Source organism: Perognathus longimembris, chromosome 20 (assembly GCF_023159225.1).
Source record: "Perognathus longimembris pacificus isolate PPM17 chromosome 20, ASM2315922v1, whole genome shotgun sequence".
NCBI lineage: Eukaryota > Metazoa > Chordata > Mammalia > Rodentia > Heteromyidae > Perognathus > Perognathus longimembris.
Window position 1 is genome coordinate 28,407,599 of NC_063180.1, and position 17,589 is coordinate 28,425,187.

Below are 17,589 nucleotides of genomic sequence, written 5' to 3' on the forward strand. Positions count from 1 at the left end.
AGTGGTAGAGCACTAACCTTGTGTACAAAGAGGACAGCACCCAGGCCCAGAGTTCAAGCCCCAAGACTGGCAAAGAACAAAAAGGTGCTAGTGGCTCATGTCTGTAATTCTAACTACTCAGAAGGCTGAGATATGAGGATTTAGGTTTGAAGCCAGCCTGGGTAATAAAGCCAATGGGACTCTCATCTCCAATTAACTATCAAGGAATAGAGCCCTAACCTTGAACACAAAAGCTCAGGGACAGTGGCCAGGCCCAGAGTTCAAGCTTTACCACTTTGAGCCACAATACCACTTCCAGTTTTCTGCTGGTTAACTGGAGATAACAGTCTCGTGAACTTGTCTGCCCAGGCTGGCTTTGAATCATGATCCTCAGATCTCAGCCTTCTGAGTAGCTAGGAATTACAGGAGTGAGCCACCAGCACCAGGCAAAAATGAGTTCTTTTCAGCCAAAGGAAAATACTCAATTCTTGGCAAAGCCAGACCCCCTGTGGATAAGACAGTGCTGTTGGGAATACTGATGGTGTTTAAATTCAGTGACCACAGAACATCCCAGACATTTACTCTAATGTCATTAACAGTTTTCTGTCAAAAATGTAGTACCACACTTCGAAGAAGTTCAGGAGTTTCATAAAGGCATGTCAAATCCTCTTCCTTGAGAGAAAGCTAATAGTTGAAAAAGCTTTCAAAATATCCTACTGCTAAAATCTCCTATTCCTTTCCAGGAGTGATGAGACTGACCACACTCAGTTTGTTCCAAGGACAAATGACTTACTTGGGAGTGATTACTTGAGGTCTCGGTTTTCTCCTGGGACTTGTCTCTGGCTAGTTTGGCAGCTTCTTTTACCTCCTGGAATTTCTCTGCAAACTGAATAGGAAGGTTTTTGTTAATCTTAGTCATAGGTGACATCTAAAACCCATTTTTACTCTTTAGCATCCATTTTAAGCCAGTATATATTGTACAAATCTTAAAAAAATACATATAAGGACTTTTTTTCCCCAGTACACATTGTTGGCCAAAGGCAGGCACAAATCAGTTTCAAAACTAGTGATGCGAGTTTGATGATGAACTACTAACAACAAACAAATGAATAAAACTTGGAGATTAACAGTAGCTAATATAATCACCATGAAGGCAATACTGCCAACACCACTGAAGGAATTCATAGAAAAATCCACAAACTCTACTGAAGAGATCCAGTAGCTCTTATGAGTCAATATCATGAAATAGGAAACAAAAAAAAAAAAAAAAACGTTTAGGGGTAGGAACTGTTCCAGGTTTTAAAAGCTTATGATATATAATAGTCTTTGCTTACATCCTTAATCATCATATAATTTTCTTTTAAGTAGTTCAACAAGAGAGATGAAGCAACATAGTAAGATTAGTAACATAAATCTAGGTGATTTAAAATGTTTGAATATTTCTGTAACAAACAAAATCCTAAAATCCTAGGGCAATCATACTAATCCCTGGTTCATAGTTACTCATGGAGAACACAGCTGATTTTAATGAGCAAATATATCATCTGAACACAAAGGCTGGTATGACATAGCAAAGGAGAGGTAAATGTAGTTGCTGAGAAACAACAACAAAAGCAGCAGGTTGCAAGGCTCCAGACAATGCTGAGGGATTAGCAGAGGACTTATTTCCAAATGAGGACAGGCTCCAAGTATCTTCACAAGGCAGACAACAGCAGTCTGCTTCAGGAAACCTTGACAGATAACAGATACAGTGAGCCCATCTCTGGTCTAAACAGAAAAGGTCAACCTTTGCGTTCCTTCCCTGTTGCTGCTACAGCCTGGGCTTTTCATTTAACCACTCCAAAGCAGTCAAGAGGAAATTCTTATTCCCTATGGCTTAAAACCCATGAGCAGGGCTGAAGAAAGGATAGAGAAAGCCCCTTTCTATAAAAATGTCATGAACCCCTTGATGGCAGTTCTCCTGACTCAGTTCTCCAGACATCCTCTTCCCAGCTTCCTCCCAGCCTCCTCCCACATCTTCACAAGAGCAGCAAAGATGTGTTTAAATATTGGGTGAAGGAGCTATGGATTGCCTTGCCCACCCCTGCCTGATGAGAGAGGAAAGAGGTTCCTATACTCAAAGAAACTCCTAAGTCTACTGTAGAGGATTTTGTTGATATGCAGGCATGATTGAATCAAAAAGAACGTTTTAGGAAATAAGCTTAAAAGTAACACAACAGGGGTTGGGAATATGGCCTAATGGTAGAGTGCTTGCCTAGCATACATGAAGCCCTGGGTTCAATTCCTCAGCACCACATATATAGAAAAAGCCAGAACTGGCGCTGTGGCTCAAGTAGTAGAGGGCTAGCCTTGGGGGGGGGGGGGGGGGGGAGAAGCCAGGGACAGTGCTCAGGCCCTGAGTCCAAGCCCCAGGACTGGCAAAAAAAAAGTAACAAAACAGGAAAATCTCTGTCAAGTACATTTTAAACAAATACTCTTTTAAAAAGCTGTGTTACTGGGCTGGGGATATGGCCTAGTGGCAAGAGTGCCTGCCTCATATACATGAGGCCCTGGGTTCGATTCCCCAGCACCACATATACAGAAAATGGCCAGAAGTGGCGGTGTGGCTCAAGTGGCAGAGTGCTAGCCTTGAGCTAAAAGAAGCCAGGGACAGTGCTCAGGCCCTGAGTCCAAGCCCCAGGACTGGCAAAAAAAAAAAAAAGCTGTGTTACTAACAGGCACAAGATCAAACAGAAGAGAACTAGGACCTACTAGTTAAGACAAAAATTAGCTCAATACAAAGGAAGAACCATAAATTAATGAAGACTTTTTAACATGTAACTGATATAACTTTCAGTAAATTAGGTGGGAGGAATTTAAATCTTTATCATAACCTAGTAGCTTGGCAAATAACTGATGAGTTAAAGAGGAAGTATGGGGGAGGGAAAAAGTAAAATCTTAAGAAATCCAGGCCCCAAGAGAATGGAACATCTATTAAACTTCTACTTGAAGAGTGGGAGGGTAATTTTCTAAAGTTGGGAAAAATAAAATCACAAAAGTGACAGGAAAGACTACAAAACAATTTTAAAGGTTTTGAGTTTAAAAAGAAAAACATTAATTCAGAAAGGAAAAAATAACTTAGGACAAATAGCTGTAGCTAGGTTAGGAGCACAGAAAAAGGGCTGTTATTTTTTATGAAAGGGTTTATACAAGATGAAAAGGAAAATATGAAAATCCTAAGAGATAAATAGAAAAATTCATGAATAAAAATACAACTAAACAACTTACAGAAAAGATTGTTTAGCCTTGCTGGAAATGCAAATCACAATAATGAGGCTCCATTCTTTGCTTGCTAAATTAGCAAATGCTAAATACAATTATAAACCCCAGGGATGGCAATACCTTCTTGGGTAGTGTTGTGTTTTGGTACAGCCCCACGGAGAAGCAATTTGGAAATACATATCATGGGTTAGAAAAACATTCATATGTACTGACTCACTGATATTGCTTCTGGGAAACCATTCTGTGAAAATAATTGCAAATATGAAAAAAAAAGGCCTTGGATATAATGGTTGTAATCCTAGCATTATCTACAATAATGGAAAACTGGAAGTAGTCCAGGGAGCCCTGGGAGGGTGATGGAGGTGCTTCCCTTCATTGCCTCTAACTGAACCATCAACGAGATCAGTTACAAGAGGCACCAAATTACTGTCCCTCATGAAAACCCTCCAGGTCTGAAGTTCTCTGGCATTTCTTACTTATTATAAAAAAGCACACATACCTGTAAATTTGGGAATTACGGCTTAGAAGTAAGTATTTCTTAAGACCTATGGCCTTGTTATTCAGATATAAGCACTAACCACGTACTTCTGATAGTTCTCTATTCCTCACATTGCTTTCTTTAAAAAAAATGGAGTGACAGACTCTTTTGAAATTAATAATATGGCATTAATACTTCCAAGAAATTATACAATCTTCTGCTACATTATCTTAATTGTAATATAAATTTTATTTCCCTTCCTTCCCTCTTGTTGTTGCTATAAAATGATGCTTCAAGGAAAACTCTTGTAGCCAGATCTTTGGTACCAAGTCATGACTTCCTTAGAATACATTTCTTTATTAAATGAAACCCATGGATCAGAGCTGGAAGCAAGTGAGGGGGGGAAAAGTCTCAGTCACCATCCTGTGCTGTTTTAAACCAATTACAAGGGCTGGGAATATGGCCTAGTGGCAAGAGTGCTTGCCTCGTATACATGAAGCCCTGGGTTCGATTCCCCAGCACCACACATATAGAAAATGGCCAGAAGTGGCGTTGTGGCTCAAGTGACAGAGTGCTAGCCTTGAGCAAAAAGAAGCCAGGCCCTGAGTCCAAAGCCCAGGACTGGCAAAATAAATAAATAAATAAAATAAACCAATCACAATCTGACAAATTGCCTACAGGGAGGAAGAAAAGTGAGGGGGGAGGTGTAAAACAGTGGTCCTGGACCAGGACAACCAGTTTCTGGTTCTGCTGCTCATTCTCCCAAACAGCCTTTGCTTTGTTAAATAAACTTTCCATTACCCTACTATACCTTCCCTCACTATTCCTGATTTTATTTCTCTAATGTTGGAGAAACAGAATTCATCTCAACTCATGTATCACTTGATTTGCCAGTAAGAGCATCTGCTTAGCAAGCATGAGGTCCTGGGTTCAAAGCCTAGTATATATATAAAATATAAAAAGCAGTAAAACCCATGGACCAAAGGATATGTAAAATCACAAAGGTTTCTGAAGTATACCAGCAAATTCTTGTGCTTTTATTTATTAATGTCATTTTCTGTAGTTTTTAGTGGTAATAATTTTATTCAACGTCACCATCAACATCATCACTATTGCTTGATTTTATATGGCTTCTTTTTGGTTTCAACCTTTGAGGACCTTTGCCAAACGTAGTGTTTACCTCCTTAAAAACATTTTTTCTTCTTTTAGCTTAACAGAATCTCAAATCTGTATGGAGCAGGAAATAGATGCTGGTCCAAGATGACTATGTCAACCTACTCTCCTTTATTGACTTACTTTCTTGGAGGAGTGGGCTAGGAACTCAGGGCTGAGACAGGGACTTAGGAAGTCTGACACAGGAGTTCCAAGGAAAGTGTTCTGCTGGACCTTCTTACTATGAATGCAGATGTGATACATAGAGCTTGAGAAGCCATCTTACCATCACAGGAGAAGAACAATAAACAAGCAAAAACCATATAGATTCTTGAGTACAGATTCTTTTTTTTTTCTTCTTTTGCCAGTCCTGGGGCTTCTTGAGACTCAGGGCCTGATCACTGTCCCTGGCTTCTTTTTGCTCAAGGCTAGCACTCTGCCACTTGAGTCACAGCGCCACTCTGGCCTGTACTGTTTATGTGGTGCTGAGGAATCGAACCCAGGGCTTCATGCATGCAAGGCAAGCACTCTACGGCTAAACCACATTCCCAGCCCGAGTACAGATTCTTGAGACCTAACAATATAGAGCTAAGGGTAACCGGCACCCATTTGCCTCAGGACTTTTCCTTCGCACAAAATAAACCCATTTTAAAAAGTGCTGCAACTGGGCTGGGAATATGGCCTAGTGGCAAGAGTGCGTGTCTCGTATACATGAAGCCCTAGGTTCTATTCCTCAGCACCATATATATAGAAAACGGCCAGAAGTGGCATTGAGGCTCAAGTGGCAGAGTGCTAGCCTTGAGCAAAAGGAAGCCAGGGAAAAAAAAATAAATTATATAAGACTAGATTTAAATTTTAAAAAATGCTGCAACTAATTTTCTATAATCTGTGGCCAAAGGGATGTTAACTACTAACAACTAATAGCATCCCTCATTCAAAAATTAGCCTGCAAGCCTAGCGCGAGTGGCTCACGCCTGTAATCCTAGCTACTCAGGAGCCTGAGATCATGATTTGAAGCCAGGGTGGGACAGTCTATGAGACTCTTCTCTCCAATAAACTTCCAATAAACTACCATAAAAGCTGGAAGTAGAGCTGTGCTAATTCTGAGCAAAAAGAACCTCAGGGACAGCACCCAGGCCTTGAGTTCAAGCCCTAGGACCAGTACCCCCTCCCCTAACCCACCCCATACACACACAAATTAGCCCTTAACTCAGCTGACAGGAAGTTAGGGATTGGACCATGGTTTTACAATGACACTGAGTTACTGAAGTGAACAAACTGGAAAACGGAGCTACAGAGAAATTGCACATGCATCAGGGTTGAGATGGACCTGTCATAGAGGACTTGTGTGTCAGCCTAAATTGCTCTCCATCAATAAAGGAATGTTCCTCTTGTCTGTGATGAAAGGGATAAAGATGTAACTAAAACAGTGACACCTAAGGTCCGATGCAAGGGAAAATCTAACTTCAATAACCAGCTCATTCTTATATTTGTATATCACTCTTTTGGTCTCTCTTCATAAACTCTTCTTTTGATCAGAGCTGAAGTTCCTTTATAACATTCTTCACTGGGCTGAGGTATTCTGTCTTCTCCAGTGTCAGACAATTGAATCTTGGTTTACTTATGGGAATGCAAAGCTCCTATTCCTTTTGGGAAATGGTCAGAAGAGCAGGAAGTTTTCCAGCAATACTTTTGGTCTGTGGTTGTCAAGTGGTCCTTATAAATAAGAGCTGTTAGGACCAAGGCATCTATTTTCTTTGTAGGGGTTATAGAAAGCTGTATATATAAAGTGTTTTTAAAGGAAAATACCCACACTGGAGGTTCTTTCTCCAGTCTAGAGCGCTCGATTAGCAACTCCCTCTGCAGGTCTGTGGGTGGTGGCTCTGGGAAGTCAGGAATACTCAGCCACAGCTGTCCCTCAGCAAGCTCCTTGGGGACCCTTTAGGCCCCAGCTCCTTCTGTGCTAGGTAATTGCCACTTGTCGAGGCTGCCAGCCTCAATTCACAGTAATTTATCCATGTATCAGTGTGTGGTTAATCACTCCCTTCAGAAAAAGGGGAAAAGTTGATCTGAAATATTTTGGACAAAGGAGACACCTAGGAGCTTACTTGAGAAGTCTTTGTGACAATGGCATGTCACAGTCACAGAGCAGAGTCCCCAGCGCTGCAGGAGACTGAATGACTCAGGAAGATGGACACTCCTCCTTAATGATAGGACATTTTCATCTGGGAAAAATCAGAAGTGGCAGCTGTGGAGGCAGGCATAGCTCAAGGTCTCTCCAGTTCTCAGAGACACAAAGAATTGGACTTTTTAGCAACTTAGTCTAGTTTGTATTGAGTTCTCCTTTCAATTCTTTTCATTGAAACTTCTCTACTTCATCTTTCCTAGTACTTTGATGCCTCTACCAATGGAAGGAATCCTTCTAGGCCCTCAGGAAGAACATCTGGCCTGGGATAGGATCAGGAGCATGTGTGGAGAAGGCCCAGCAAGGGCTCAGAGGCATCTCCTCCAGTAGCTAGGAGGTGGGAGGCCAGGAGGTTGGGGAGAAGGGCAACTACTCCCCTGTACAGCTGGCACCTCTTCAGGGGGAAGCGATATAACTCCCCCACATGCTGCAGACACAGGCTTTGTGTCTGTGTCTCCTGCCTTCCAGTGACCATCACACTTGCTTCCCCTGTGTGCACACTCTGCCCTCAGAGCACCTGCTCCACTTCCAACTGTGGAAAAGGATGTCACCATCATCTTCCCCCATCATCACACCAGTCTCATCCTCCTTCATCACTTACCAAGCTCTGCCAGCTTAGCTGCTCAACCTTTTTTTTTTTTTTTGGCCAGTCCTGGGGCTTGGACTCAAGGCCTGAGCACTGTCCCTGGCTTCTTCTTGCTCAAGGCTAGCACTCTGCCACTTGAGCCACAGCGCCACTTCTGGCCATTTTCTGTATATGTGGTGCTGGGGAATCGAACCTAGGCCTCATGTATACGAGGCAAACACTCTAGCCACTAGGCCATATCCCCAGCCCCTACTGCTCAACCTTTTTAAAAGTTTCTTCAGTTCTTACTCAACCCTTCAGGAGCTCTGCCCTAAAGTAAAGCAAGCTAATTGGACTTGTTGGCAGGGAAAAATATCTACCTAATATGCAAATCTGACCCATTTCCCTCTGGACTTTAAATTCTTCACAGGTCATAAGATAAGTCCAGAAACCCCAGAGTGACCTTAGAAGGAGACCTCAGGAATGACTCTCCAACAACTGTCCTCTCATACTCACACAACCTGGTTAAACAAGCCAGCACTCCCTATGCTCACTGGCCCTATGGGGCACACAAAGCAGTGGCTGGCACAAGGAGGACAGGAAGCACTGGTCTAAGCTGATGCCTCATGTTGCAACACGAGGTCCCGAAGTAGCACTTGTTAGGGGTCAGTTTCTCTTCTTCAACCCTTTCCAAGGAACCTGCATGGCCAGAGGGGTGTGATGGGCAACTGAAAAGGAATCCTGCTTACTGAGAAGGACTCTACCCATCAGGGGAGAGGTCTGAAGGAGAGAGGCATGCCACACTGTACCTCGGAAAGGACCACATACCTTTGTCAGCTGCTGCTCAGAGGAAAACCCCAAACCAAACACTGTGTTGGCTCTGCTGTCGGCCCACTGCCCAAACTTCTGTGACGTTTTGGTGAAAGTCATATTTGGCGTGATTGTGCTGTTTATGATCACCTGCAGGAAAACAGCCCAGAGTGGAAACGTAAACACTGAATTAGACACATCACTCCTTAAAGTCTTCTGCTGGCAAAGGCAAGGCTTACAGAATGCTTCTGCCCTGTTATATACAATATACACAATATACAATAAGGGGCAATTTCAGATACTTAATAATGACTGTTAGTCTAAAATAAGATCTCACACATTATCAGTGGATGAATGTCTCTCCTAAGCAGAGAATAGTTTCTAGCCATGGCAAACACTCCTGGAAGAACAGCACCATGTATTTTGTTAAATCCTCTGCAGCTCTAGTGTCCAGCTCAAATCATTTAAAATCTCCACAGATATTTTGGCTATTTCCAAATGGGAAGGAGAAGGTGCACTCTACTTAGGATAATTTGCAGAGGGTTAATTTATAAAGAGACTAATTACACTGGTCTGAGAAGATACAAAAAAAACTGTAAGGGAAGGTGCAGGAGCTGTGGCTGCTGGCAGCACCCAGTAGGCTAGAAGGAAGAAGGGATAGACAGGACTCAGGGGATGAAAGAGGTGGGTCAATTGGAGCAGGCTGCTCCATATGGTAGGTGGCTTTGTGAGTTCACAGGTGAACTCACAGGGTGGGGAGCTAAGGAGACAAATACCTTACCCTCTGATCTCCTTACACCACTGGCCAACTCAACAAGAAGTCCCAAGGACCTAGGAGCCTGCAGCTGTCATCTGCTCTCAGGGACCAGATCAGGGTACAGGGCAGAGAGTGGACCTGGGTGACACCCATCACATACTGCATTCATTCATCCATCTAACATTTCTGGGCATTTGCTATATGTCAGCCAAAGAGACACAGTTAGTAAGGAGATCTGGCTGTCACTAGATATAATCAAGAAATTGTGATGACTAGAGTGGAACATGCAGATCTAAATCATGAGCTTAGGAGAATGCTTCTGACGAGTTGGAGGTTGGTGGGATTCTGGCTCAGCCCCAGTTAAAACTGATATGGTAGAACCAAGGAAGAGCTAAGGCAGGTACATGGTTGGGAGCTGGAACATCAATGATCAAGATCCTGGGAAGGCAAACTAATATCTAACCTCCTCCAGAAATTTGATGCTTTCTAAGTCTCATTGTGGTTTTACTTATACCTGTACCCCTAGGTTCAATCCCTCTCCTCCCTCTCATTCCCCCCTCTCTCTTCCTGCCCCCTCTCCCAACAGTGGAAGGAAGCTAACCAGAGTATAGGACACAACATTTAAGATTGGTTCACATTGGCCACCCAAGCATTAGTCACATTGGAATGGTAACAGTGGTATTCTCTGGTATTTCTTTAAAACTTAACCATTTCTAAGGTACTTTCTCATAATGTTTCATCTAAATGCAATCAGTACACATGAACTTATTTTTAACATTAGTGAAGAAAAGAAACCGACACTCATTGAAAACCTACTGTGTGGTGGAACTTTCTAGATGTTTGGTCCTTAACAGAAGGGGATTTATTTTATTCCAAAGAGGAAAGTACAATGGTGGCTGGGAGAGGAGACTCTATATTCTTGAGCACAATCTTACATTCCTAGAAAAATACCAAACAAGTTGGGGTTTGGATGTTTCTATCCCCTGAACTGCCACAGGCAGGACATGGGACAGAACAAATGCTGCTAAATGTTTGTAGAACAGATGACCTCTAAGGTCTCTCCCATATAGGTTTTCCATGATCCCATAAATAACCGAGAACCAAGGGCAGCAGTGTCATCCAGAACACCCGGGAGAAGCACCTGCTCCAGGCAAGTCTTGTCCACAGGCACAGGCAGTTTCTCATAAGGATGACAGTGATTAACTCTGTCTATGAAGAGTGCCAACAGCACAACGAAATCAAGTGCTGAGTGGCTCAATTAACAAATACTCTGGAAATGGACTTTATAATAGAGTTGGCTTTTCTACCCCAAAATTCACCATGAATCATATAGTGATTGGTGTGAAGCTGCATGGCTCTCTGCAGTGTTCTGAGAGGCTAGGAGCTGGGAGCTGCTCTTTTGTGGCCCTTATCTGTCCACAGTCCATGGACAAAGCAAACACTGGTGCCTCATCCGCTGTCCTGTGCACTTGGTACACCTGCTGAAGTCCAGAGAAGGGGGCCAGGCCTGACCCCATCACTATCTCACTTTCCTCCCCTTCCTTGGTGTTGCCCACTCTGGCCTGGAGCTCCAGTGATGAGCCATGTCTCCAAAGAGTTCAGTCTCCCAGAAACCCTGAACACATAGATCTACATCATCCCTCAGGGCTGGAGTAACACCCAGCAGTGTTCCCACCTGGTGTGTCTTCAGATATTAGCTGGGACTAATGTTATTTCTGGAAAAAGGAAATACTGTTTCAAGAAGAATGAAGAACAGGTCTGACTACAGACTCCTACAAGGAGCAGCACCAGCTGCACTCACATAGGTGAGACCTCCCATGCATCCCTCTCCAAGTACAGTACAAATGCTTGGACAGGGAGGAGAAGCTTCCTGTGTCTGTGTGGCATAATAGCTGTAAAAGCTGCTGGCAGCAACACTTCCCCTCCTAGGATCCTGCAGAGCCTGTGTTCTTTAGGTTGCCCATGATCTCCACAGCAGCTGAGTCTGGTGTGACCTTTGCTGAAAACAACCTCCAAGTCCCTTCCATACTAGCAACTTGTTGCAGAAGCACATCTACTCCATTAGACAGGAACAGGGTAAGTTTCCTCAGCCAGCCAGCAACAGCCCTCTGCCTTAGGAGGGGACAGGTCCACCAGTACCAAGCAAGAGCTCAAGGTCACAGATTTGACGTGGCTTGTCCAACAGAGGGAGCCAGGGCCCAGGGTAAGGTAACAGAAGTGAGGTTCGTGAGCTAAGACATGGCCCCACAAGCCAAACTGTCATCTCATTTGAGAAAAAGACTGGAATCAAATGCATTAAATAAAGTGGGGTGTCCTGATGTGAAACATAGGCCAGGACGTGTCTACACACTCAGCCCAGGATGTCATTCCAGGTGGTCAGTCTACAATAGCACTCGCTAGGCACTGACAGTAGGCATGATACTGTAAGGACTAGTGTTGGTCTGGTTATATAGCAGGTAGCTCTGAAGACCCATCCATAGGAAGGAGAGCCTGTGATCTGAGTATTCAGACAGCAGGAAGCTGAGGTTGGGGCGATGAGGACCACTGCAATGGGTAGAGAGAGGGCGAGCTGGCAGCACTGGCAATGGCAATAGCTCTTACTGCTCTGAAGCCCTTTCTTTTTCCCTGCCCCACCATCTGCAGGACAGCAGGAGGCAAAGGATCTGGTCTAGACCTGGGCTGATGGTCCTAACTGATGTAGCTCATCAGTTAGGCAGAGCTGGGTGATGCTGGGACCATATCTAATGCTCTGTGTTCTAGTTTTCCAAGGAAGAAACTTGCCCCGTCCTCAACCCCAGAGTTCCAGTGATAGTAATCAAATGATTCATTTGTTCCTACCTCCTCCCTTCCTAGAGCTCTTGCCCCCTTTTGCAGAAGGCTTGGTCACCATTGCAGTCCTCTGGTGCCTCAGGAGACCAGGGACCATGCAGTTTTATGTGAGAGTCTCTGGCTCCATCTTTGAATTTCAGTGACATCCCCTAGCCTAGGTGTCCAATTCTCATTTTTTTTGGGGGGGAGGGCACGTTTGAACTCAGTGTCTCAGACTTGCTAGGTTTTGTTTTGTTTTGTTTTGCTTGAGCCATACCGCCTGGCTTTTTGCTGGTTATTTTGGGGACAGAGTGTTGTGACTTTTCTGCCAGGGCTGGCTTCAAACCACAATCCTCTAGCTATTCAGCCTCCTGAGAAGCTAGGATTATTGGCATGAGTCATTGGTGCTCAGGTCCAACTCATACTGTTTAATAACTCTCTGGCTTGACAAATCCCTCACACTGGGCCTGCACTAGCTTGGCTATGCAGCTAGGCTGCCTGCCCATCCTCCTCTACCCGTTTGATTTCTCTCAGCCATCTCGGCTGCCATGGACTCCCCGCACTGTCACAGCCTTCAGGAACTGCACAGTCACAATGGTACAGTGGCTGACACTTTGACAAATTACTAAAAGTATAGCTAAAAGGACTGAAGCACTTGCTCTAGAAAATGTTGTTTCATCTATAGTAAAGCCCAATTTATTCTCGGATGACTCAACTGACAAAAGTACAAACCCATCTAAAGATGGCAGATGAACTGACAGAATTTACAGATAAAAAGAAAGCAGGTCAGCTAGCTTCTCCATTCTCATCAGAACATCCTGGAGAGTCCAGGCAATTCCAGCTCAGAAGCAGAGAGAAGAGAAGTGGTAATTACAACTGTAGCACCCCTATGTCTCCCAGAAGTAAAAAATAAGGGCTCTGTACAGATGGCTCACTTGTAATCCTAGCTGCTTGGGAGGCTGAGAATGGTAGGGTTACAGTTTGAGGCCAGTCCAGACAAAAAAAAGTTCATGGGACCATTTTTCAACCCATAGCTGGGAGTGGTGACATGTGATAAGACTGGGAGTATTACAGTTTGAGGCCAGCCTGGGCAAAAAGTTGACAAGAACCCTTTTTCAATCAAAAACTAACCACAGTGGCATATACTTGCCATCCTAGCTATGCAAAAAGCTGAGATCAAGAGGATCCCAGTTCCAGATCAGTCCAGGCAGAAGAGTTTGCAAGACTTCCACCTCAGTGGAAGAATAAGGGCATATGCCTGTCATTCTAGCTATGATGAGGAGCCTAAAAATAGGTGGATCACAGTCCAGGTACATACTCAGGGTTGGAGGTAAGGTTTTATCTTAAAATTAGCCAGCTCAAGCTGGGCATCCAGTGGCTCATCCCAGCGACTCAGAAGGCTGAGATCTGAGATTTAAGGTTTAAAGCCAGCCAGGATAAGAAAAGTCCATGAGATTCTTATCTCTAATTAACTACCAAAAAAGTTGGAAGTGGAGCTGTGGCTCAAGTGGTAGTGTACTAGCCTTGAGCCAAAAAGCTTAGGGATAGTAGTCAGGACCCAAGTTCAAGACCCAGGACTGGTGAGTGTGTGCACGCATGCACACATGTGCAAGTACACACACACACACACAAACTAGTACAAAAAAGAAATATAAGCATGGCTCAGTAGTAGAGCAGCTACCTAACAAACATAAGACCCTGATGCTGCCCCCCACCAAAATTACAATTAAATAAGGTTAAAAATAAAGGCACCCGGGCTGGGAATGTGGCTTAGTGGTAGAGTACTTGCCTAGCATGCATGAAGCCCTGGGTTCAATTCCTCAGCACTACATAAAGAGAAAAAGCTGGAAGTGGCGCTGTGGCTCAAGAGGTAGAGTGCTAGCCTTGAACAAAAAGAAGCCAGGGGCAGTGCTCAGGCCCTGAGTTCAAGCCCCAGGACAAGCCAAAAGAAAAATTGAAGGCACTTTTCAAATATTCATTCATCAAAAATGAGGCACCTACCTACTCTGCGCCAAGCACTTTCTTTCACACTTCCTTAGTAACTCTCTGCTCCCCTGCTGCCGTGTGCTGTTGGGTAAACTGCCTAAATGGGAAAACACTCTGTCTCTGAACATGGTCACTTTCTAAAATGGAAGGGGTCACATACCACCTGCATAACATGTATCAGGAATGCTCCTCCACCATCCGGGGAAAAGCTTGACCTGGTGTGTGAGGAACTGAGCACTGGCACAGACCCACCATGCCTCCCTAGCAGCGGGAGCTGAGCCAGGCCAGTGCCTCTCCACAGACCTTAGCTACAAAATGAGGATTTCTGAGCTGCCTTCCTGAAGAAAATGAAGGATTGTGGCAAATGAAAGAAAGACACAGGGATCATGGAGCTACAATGAGTTTCTCTGCAGTCACCACTATGGCTGTAAAAGTGCAAAGACACTCAGAGAACATGAGCTGAAGGAAGAACTTGCCTTGAGATGGAGCCTTGTCAGACCAGGAGGCACATGGTACTCTCATACCTTACCTGGGGGTTTTCCTATGGAGCCTTCCCCATTCACTGTTCTTTGCAGAGAGTGGGGGAAGCCTATACCATTCTACTGTCCAGCTCCCAGCTTTCCTACATTCTGTGCCCTAGGAAAGCCAACCTACACTACAGGTAAAAGTCAGGAAAGATTAAAGAGAAGAGATGAGAAATCATCCAGAGGTCCAAGCAAGACTATGCCAGAACAAGATATGGTTTTTAGCAAGACTATGCCAGAACAAGATATGGTTTTAAACAGAGGACACATAGGTGAGATACTTCAAAGGCAGATTCACTTTACCAACTTAAAAAGACATGTCTCTGTGTTACGTCTTCTATGCCAAATAATAGGGAAATTAAAGGAAGGTTGTTTAGAAGGCCAATAGGAAATTTTGTCCTCAGACACAATGAATTTCAGATGAGAGCATGTAAAAGGGTCCAGTACAATGGACACAGATTGAAGTCATAAGGAGACTATAACGCAGAAGGTTCTATTTTTATTTTATTTTTTTAGACTTGGTGGTACTTCTACAAACACCATTCTCATATTATGCAGTAAAAATATGGAGAAAAAAAACTCAGCAAAAACAGCAGAATAACCAAAGAACCAGGGAAAAAAAGTATTTGAAGAGATACTCCAAACTGATTTAATAAAATGTGACTCATGTCATTCTAGAAAAGATGAGGTTATACTCAATGCTGGCAAGGATGCAATAAACTGGCATCTCACACACAAAGGAAGAAACTCTCTTGGCAAGCAATCTGACAACATACACTCAGGGCCAAAATGTTACTATCATGGCCTAGAATATATTACTTCTAGGATCTATACTAGGGAAATAGTCAAGGGAAGCAACAGGTTTATGACAAACATCTAGGGAAATCCGGTACATGAAAATGGTTCATTGTTGGGCTGGGAATGTGGCCTAGTGGGTAGAGTGCTGGGCTGGGTTCGATTCCTCAGCACCACATATATAGAAAACGGCCAGAAGTGGCGCTGTGGCTCAAGTGGCAGAGTAGCCTTGAGCAAAAAGAAGCCAGGGACAGTGCTCAGGCCCTGAGTTCAAGCCCCAGGACTGGAAAAAAAAAACAAACAAACAACGAAAATGGTTCATTGTCAAAAAAAAAAAAAAGGAGAGCATTTAAATATATAACCTTGGTAAAGAAATTAAGAGCATTATAGGCCCTTGTTGTAACATTACATACACATTAACATATTAGTTATGAAGACAGTGTGCTAACAGGAAAATCTTTTTACTCATTTGCCATAATTTTAAGTGGAAAAAAACCCAGCTGGGTATGTGACTTCAGACATTATAACTCCCATGTGAAGATATCACAGTTTGGGATGCATCTTCTTCCCTTCCCTTTTCATATGCACCACACAGCTCTGATAAGGACAGGTGAGAACGGCAGTATCAGCAGCGGGGGCAGTACCTTGGCTCCATCCACGCTGATGATTCGATAACTGTTTCTCGTGACATCGTAGAAGTAGGAAACAGTGACTGCTTGCTTGCTTGCAGGCACCCAGTTCTTCTTGGTGCTGGGGTCAATCTGGAAGACATGCGCTCGGGTGGTGAAGATGGGCTGTTCTCTGCAACATGAGACAGGAGTTTGAGTTGATGGAACATGACTTAATGTATAATGCATAATGATTTCTAGGCCACCTACAGCCCCCAAAAGATTTTAAATAGCTTATTGGGGAAAATGCATATGCATAAGGACAATTAAAACCAGAAAAGGAAAGAGAGGAGGTAGAAACTCCTTCCTGCAACCCTCCCTGTTTGGTGCTACCACCCTGAGGCTGCAGGGCAAGTAGACTGACAGGCTACGCTGAACCATTTTCCTGTCAAGTGTCTCACTCTTTTCCTGACATCCACTTGCCATTTGTAGGACTTTGGACCAATTAATTTTAAGACTTTTTAAAACCAGTTCATTTTGGGGGGTTCTGCAACAATTTAGGGGTCTTATATTTGTAGAAGCATAATATATTTCTACTAAATTCTCTTTTTTTTTTCTTTAGTATTTCTTTCCTTAATTAGCCCCCACCTCCCAACATGCTGTATTGGGGTTTGAATCAAGGTTTCACACTTGCTAGGCAGGTGCAGTACTGGTTGAGTTTTGGGATAGGATCTCACTTTTTGCCCAGGATAGCCTTACTGTGATCCTCCATCAACACTCCATGCTGCAGTTGGGATGACAGAGGTTTATCAACACACCCTGTCTTGCAAACCTTTGCTAATATCAGCCTCCCAAATAGTTAGGATTATAGGTATGAGCACAGGTACCCGGGCAACAGCAATTCTTGAAGTATTGGCCTTTGAACTCTGGGCCTGGCACTTGCTAGGCAGGCTATCTACTACTTGAGCCGTACCTTCAAGCCCTTTTGTTGATATCTGTTCAATTTACTTATAGTTTACATTTAGGATCAACTTGGTCATAACTTTTATGTACCCCCTTTGAATTTTATGTATAATTCATCAAAACTATCTCTCTGTGCTTACCCCACATACCTGCAAACTCTTCATTTGACATGCTTGCTACATGCTAACCACATCAGCACATTATCTATGTTTCTTTCTCTCTAGTGGGGAATTAGTTCCTGACAATAAGCATTACTAAGAAAGATGGCCGAGCACTGGTGGCCCATGCCTGTAATCCTAGCTACTCAGGAGGCTGAGATCTGATGGTTCAAAGCCAGCCTGGGCAGGAAAGTCCATGAGACTCTCATCTCCAAGTCACCAGAAAAACCAGAAGTAGCGCTCTGGCTCAGGTGGCAGAGCATCCAGGCTCAGAGTCCAGTCCCATGACGAAATAAAGAAAGAAAGAAGAAAGATGAATAAGAACTGTAGCAAATTTCACTGTATGGCAATATTTTAAAAAATATCTAAAAAGTATTATAAAATACTCTCCTTTTTGAAGGTTCGATAGGGAAATTGTCTCAAAACCCATTGAAAGTGTCCAAAATAAGACAAAAAGTAACCAGCATGTAAAAAATAAATGCATGAAACGCTTCAGATTTAATAGATGCAAAATTAAATTAAAAGCTTTAATTTTGGTTTAGTCAAAGTAATTTTTAAGA

The 17,589-nt window shown here is 43.5% G+C and overlaps 2 protein-coding genes across 5 annotated transcripts in view; one reads left to right on the top strand and one right to left on the bottom strand.

Moving 5' to 3' along the window:
• Nucleotides 1–2,229, top strand: part of Whamm (WASP homolog associated with actin, golgi membranes and microtubules) — a 42,105-nt gene extending 39,876 nt beyond the window's left edge. Inside the window, exon 11 of the transcript XR_007214207.1 lies at nt 2,199–2,229. The gene's annotated coding sequence lies outside the window, so the exon portion shown is untranslated. The remainder of the gene's footprint in view (nt 1–2,198) is intronic.
• Homer2 (homer scaffold protein 2) overlaps nt 1–17,589 on the bottom strand; it is an 86,688-nt gene that overhangs the window by 12,128 nt on the left and 56,971 nt on the right. For all 4 annotated transcript variants that reach the window (XM_048368904.1, XM_048368902.1, XM_048368900.1 and 1 more), the window contains exons 2-4: nt 15,945–16,101; nt 8,449–8,580; nt 773–865 (exon numbers count right to left, since the gene is read on the bottom strand). In XM_048368904.1, coding sequence (XP_048224861.1) covers nt 773–865; nt 8,449–8,550 — 195 coding nt within the window. In that variant the 5' untranslated portion in view covers nt 8,551–8,580; nt 15,945–16,101. The remainder of the gene's footprint in view (nt 1–772; nt 866–8,448; nt 8,581–15,944; nt 16,102–17,589) is intronic.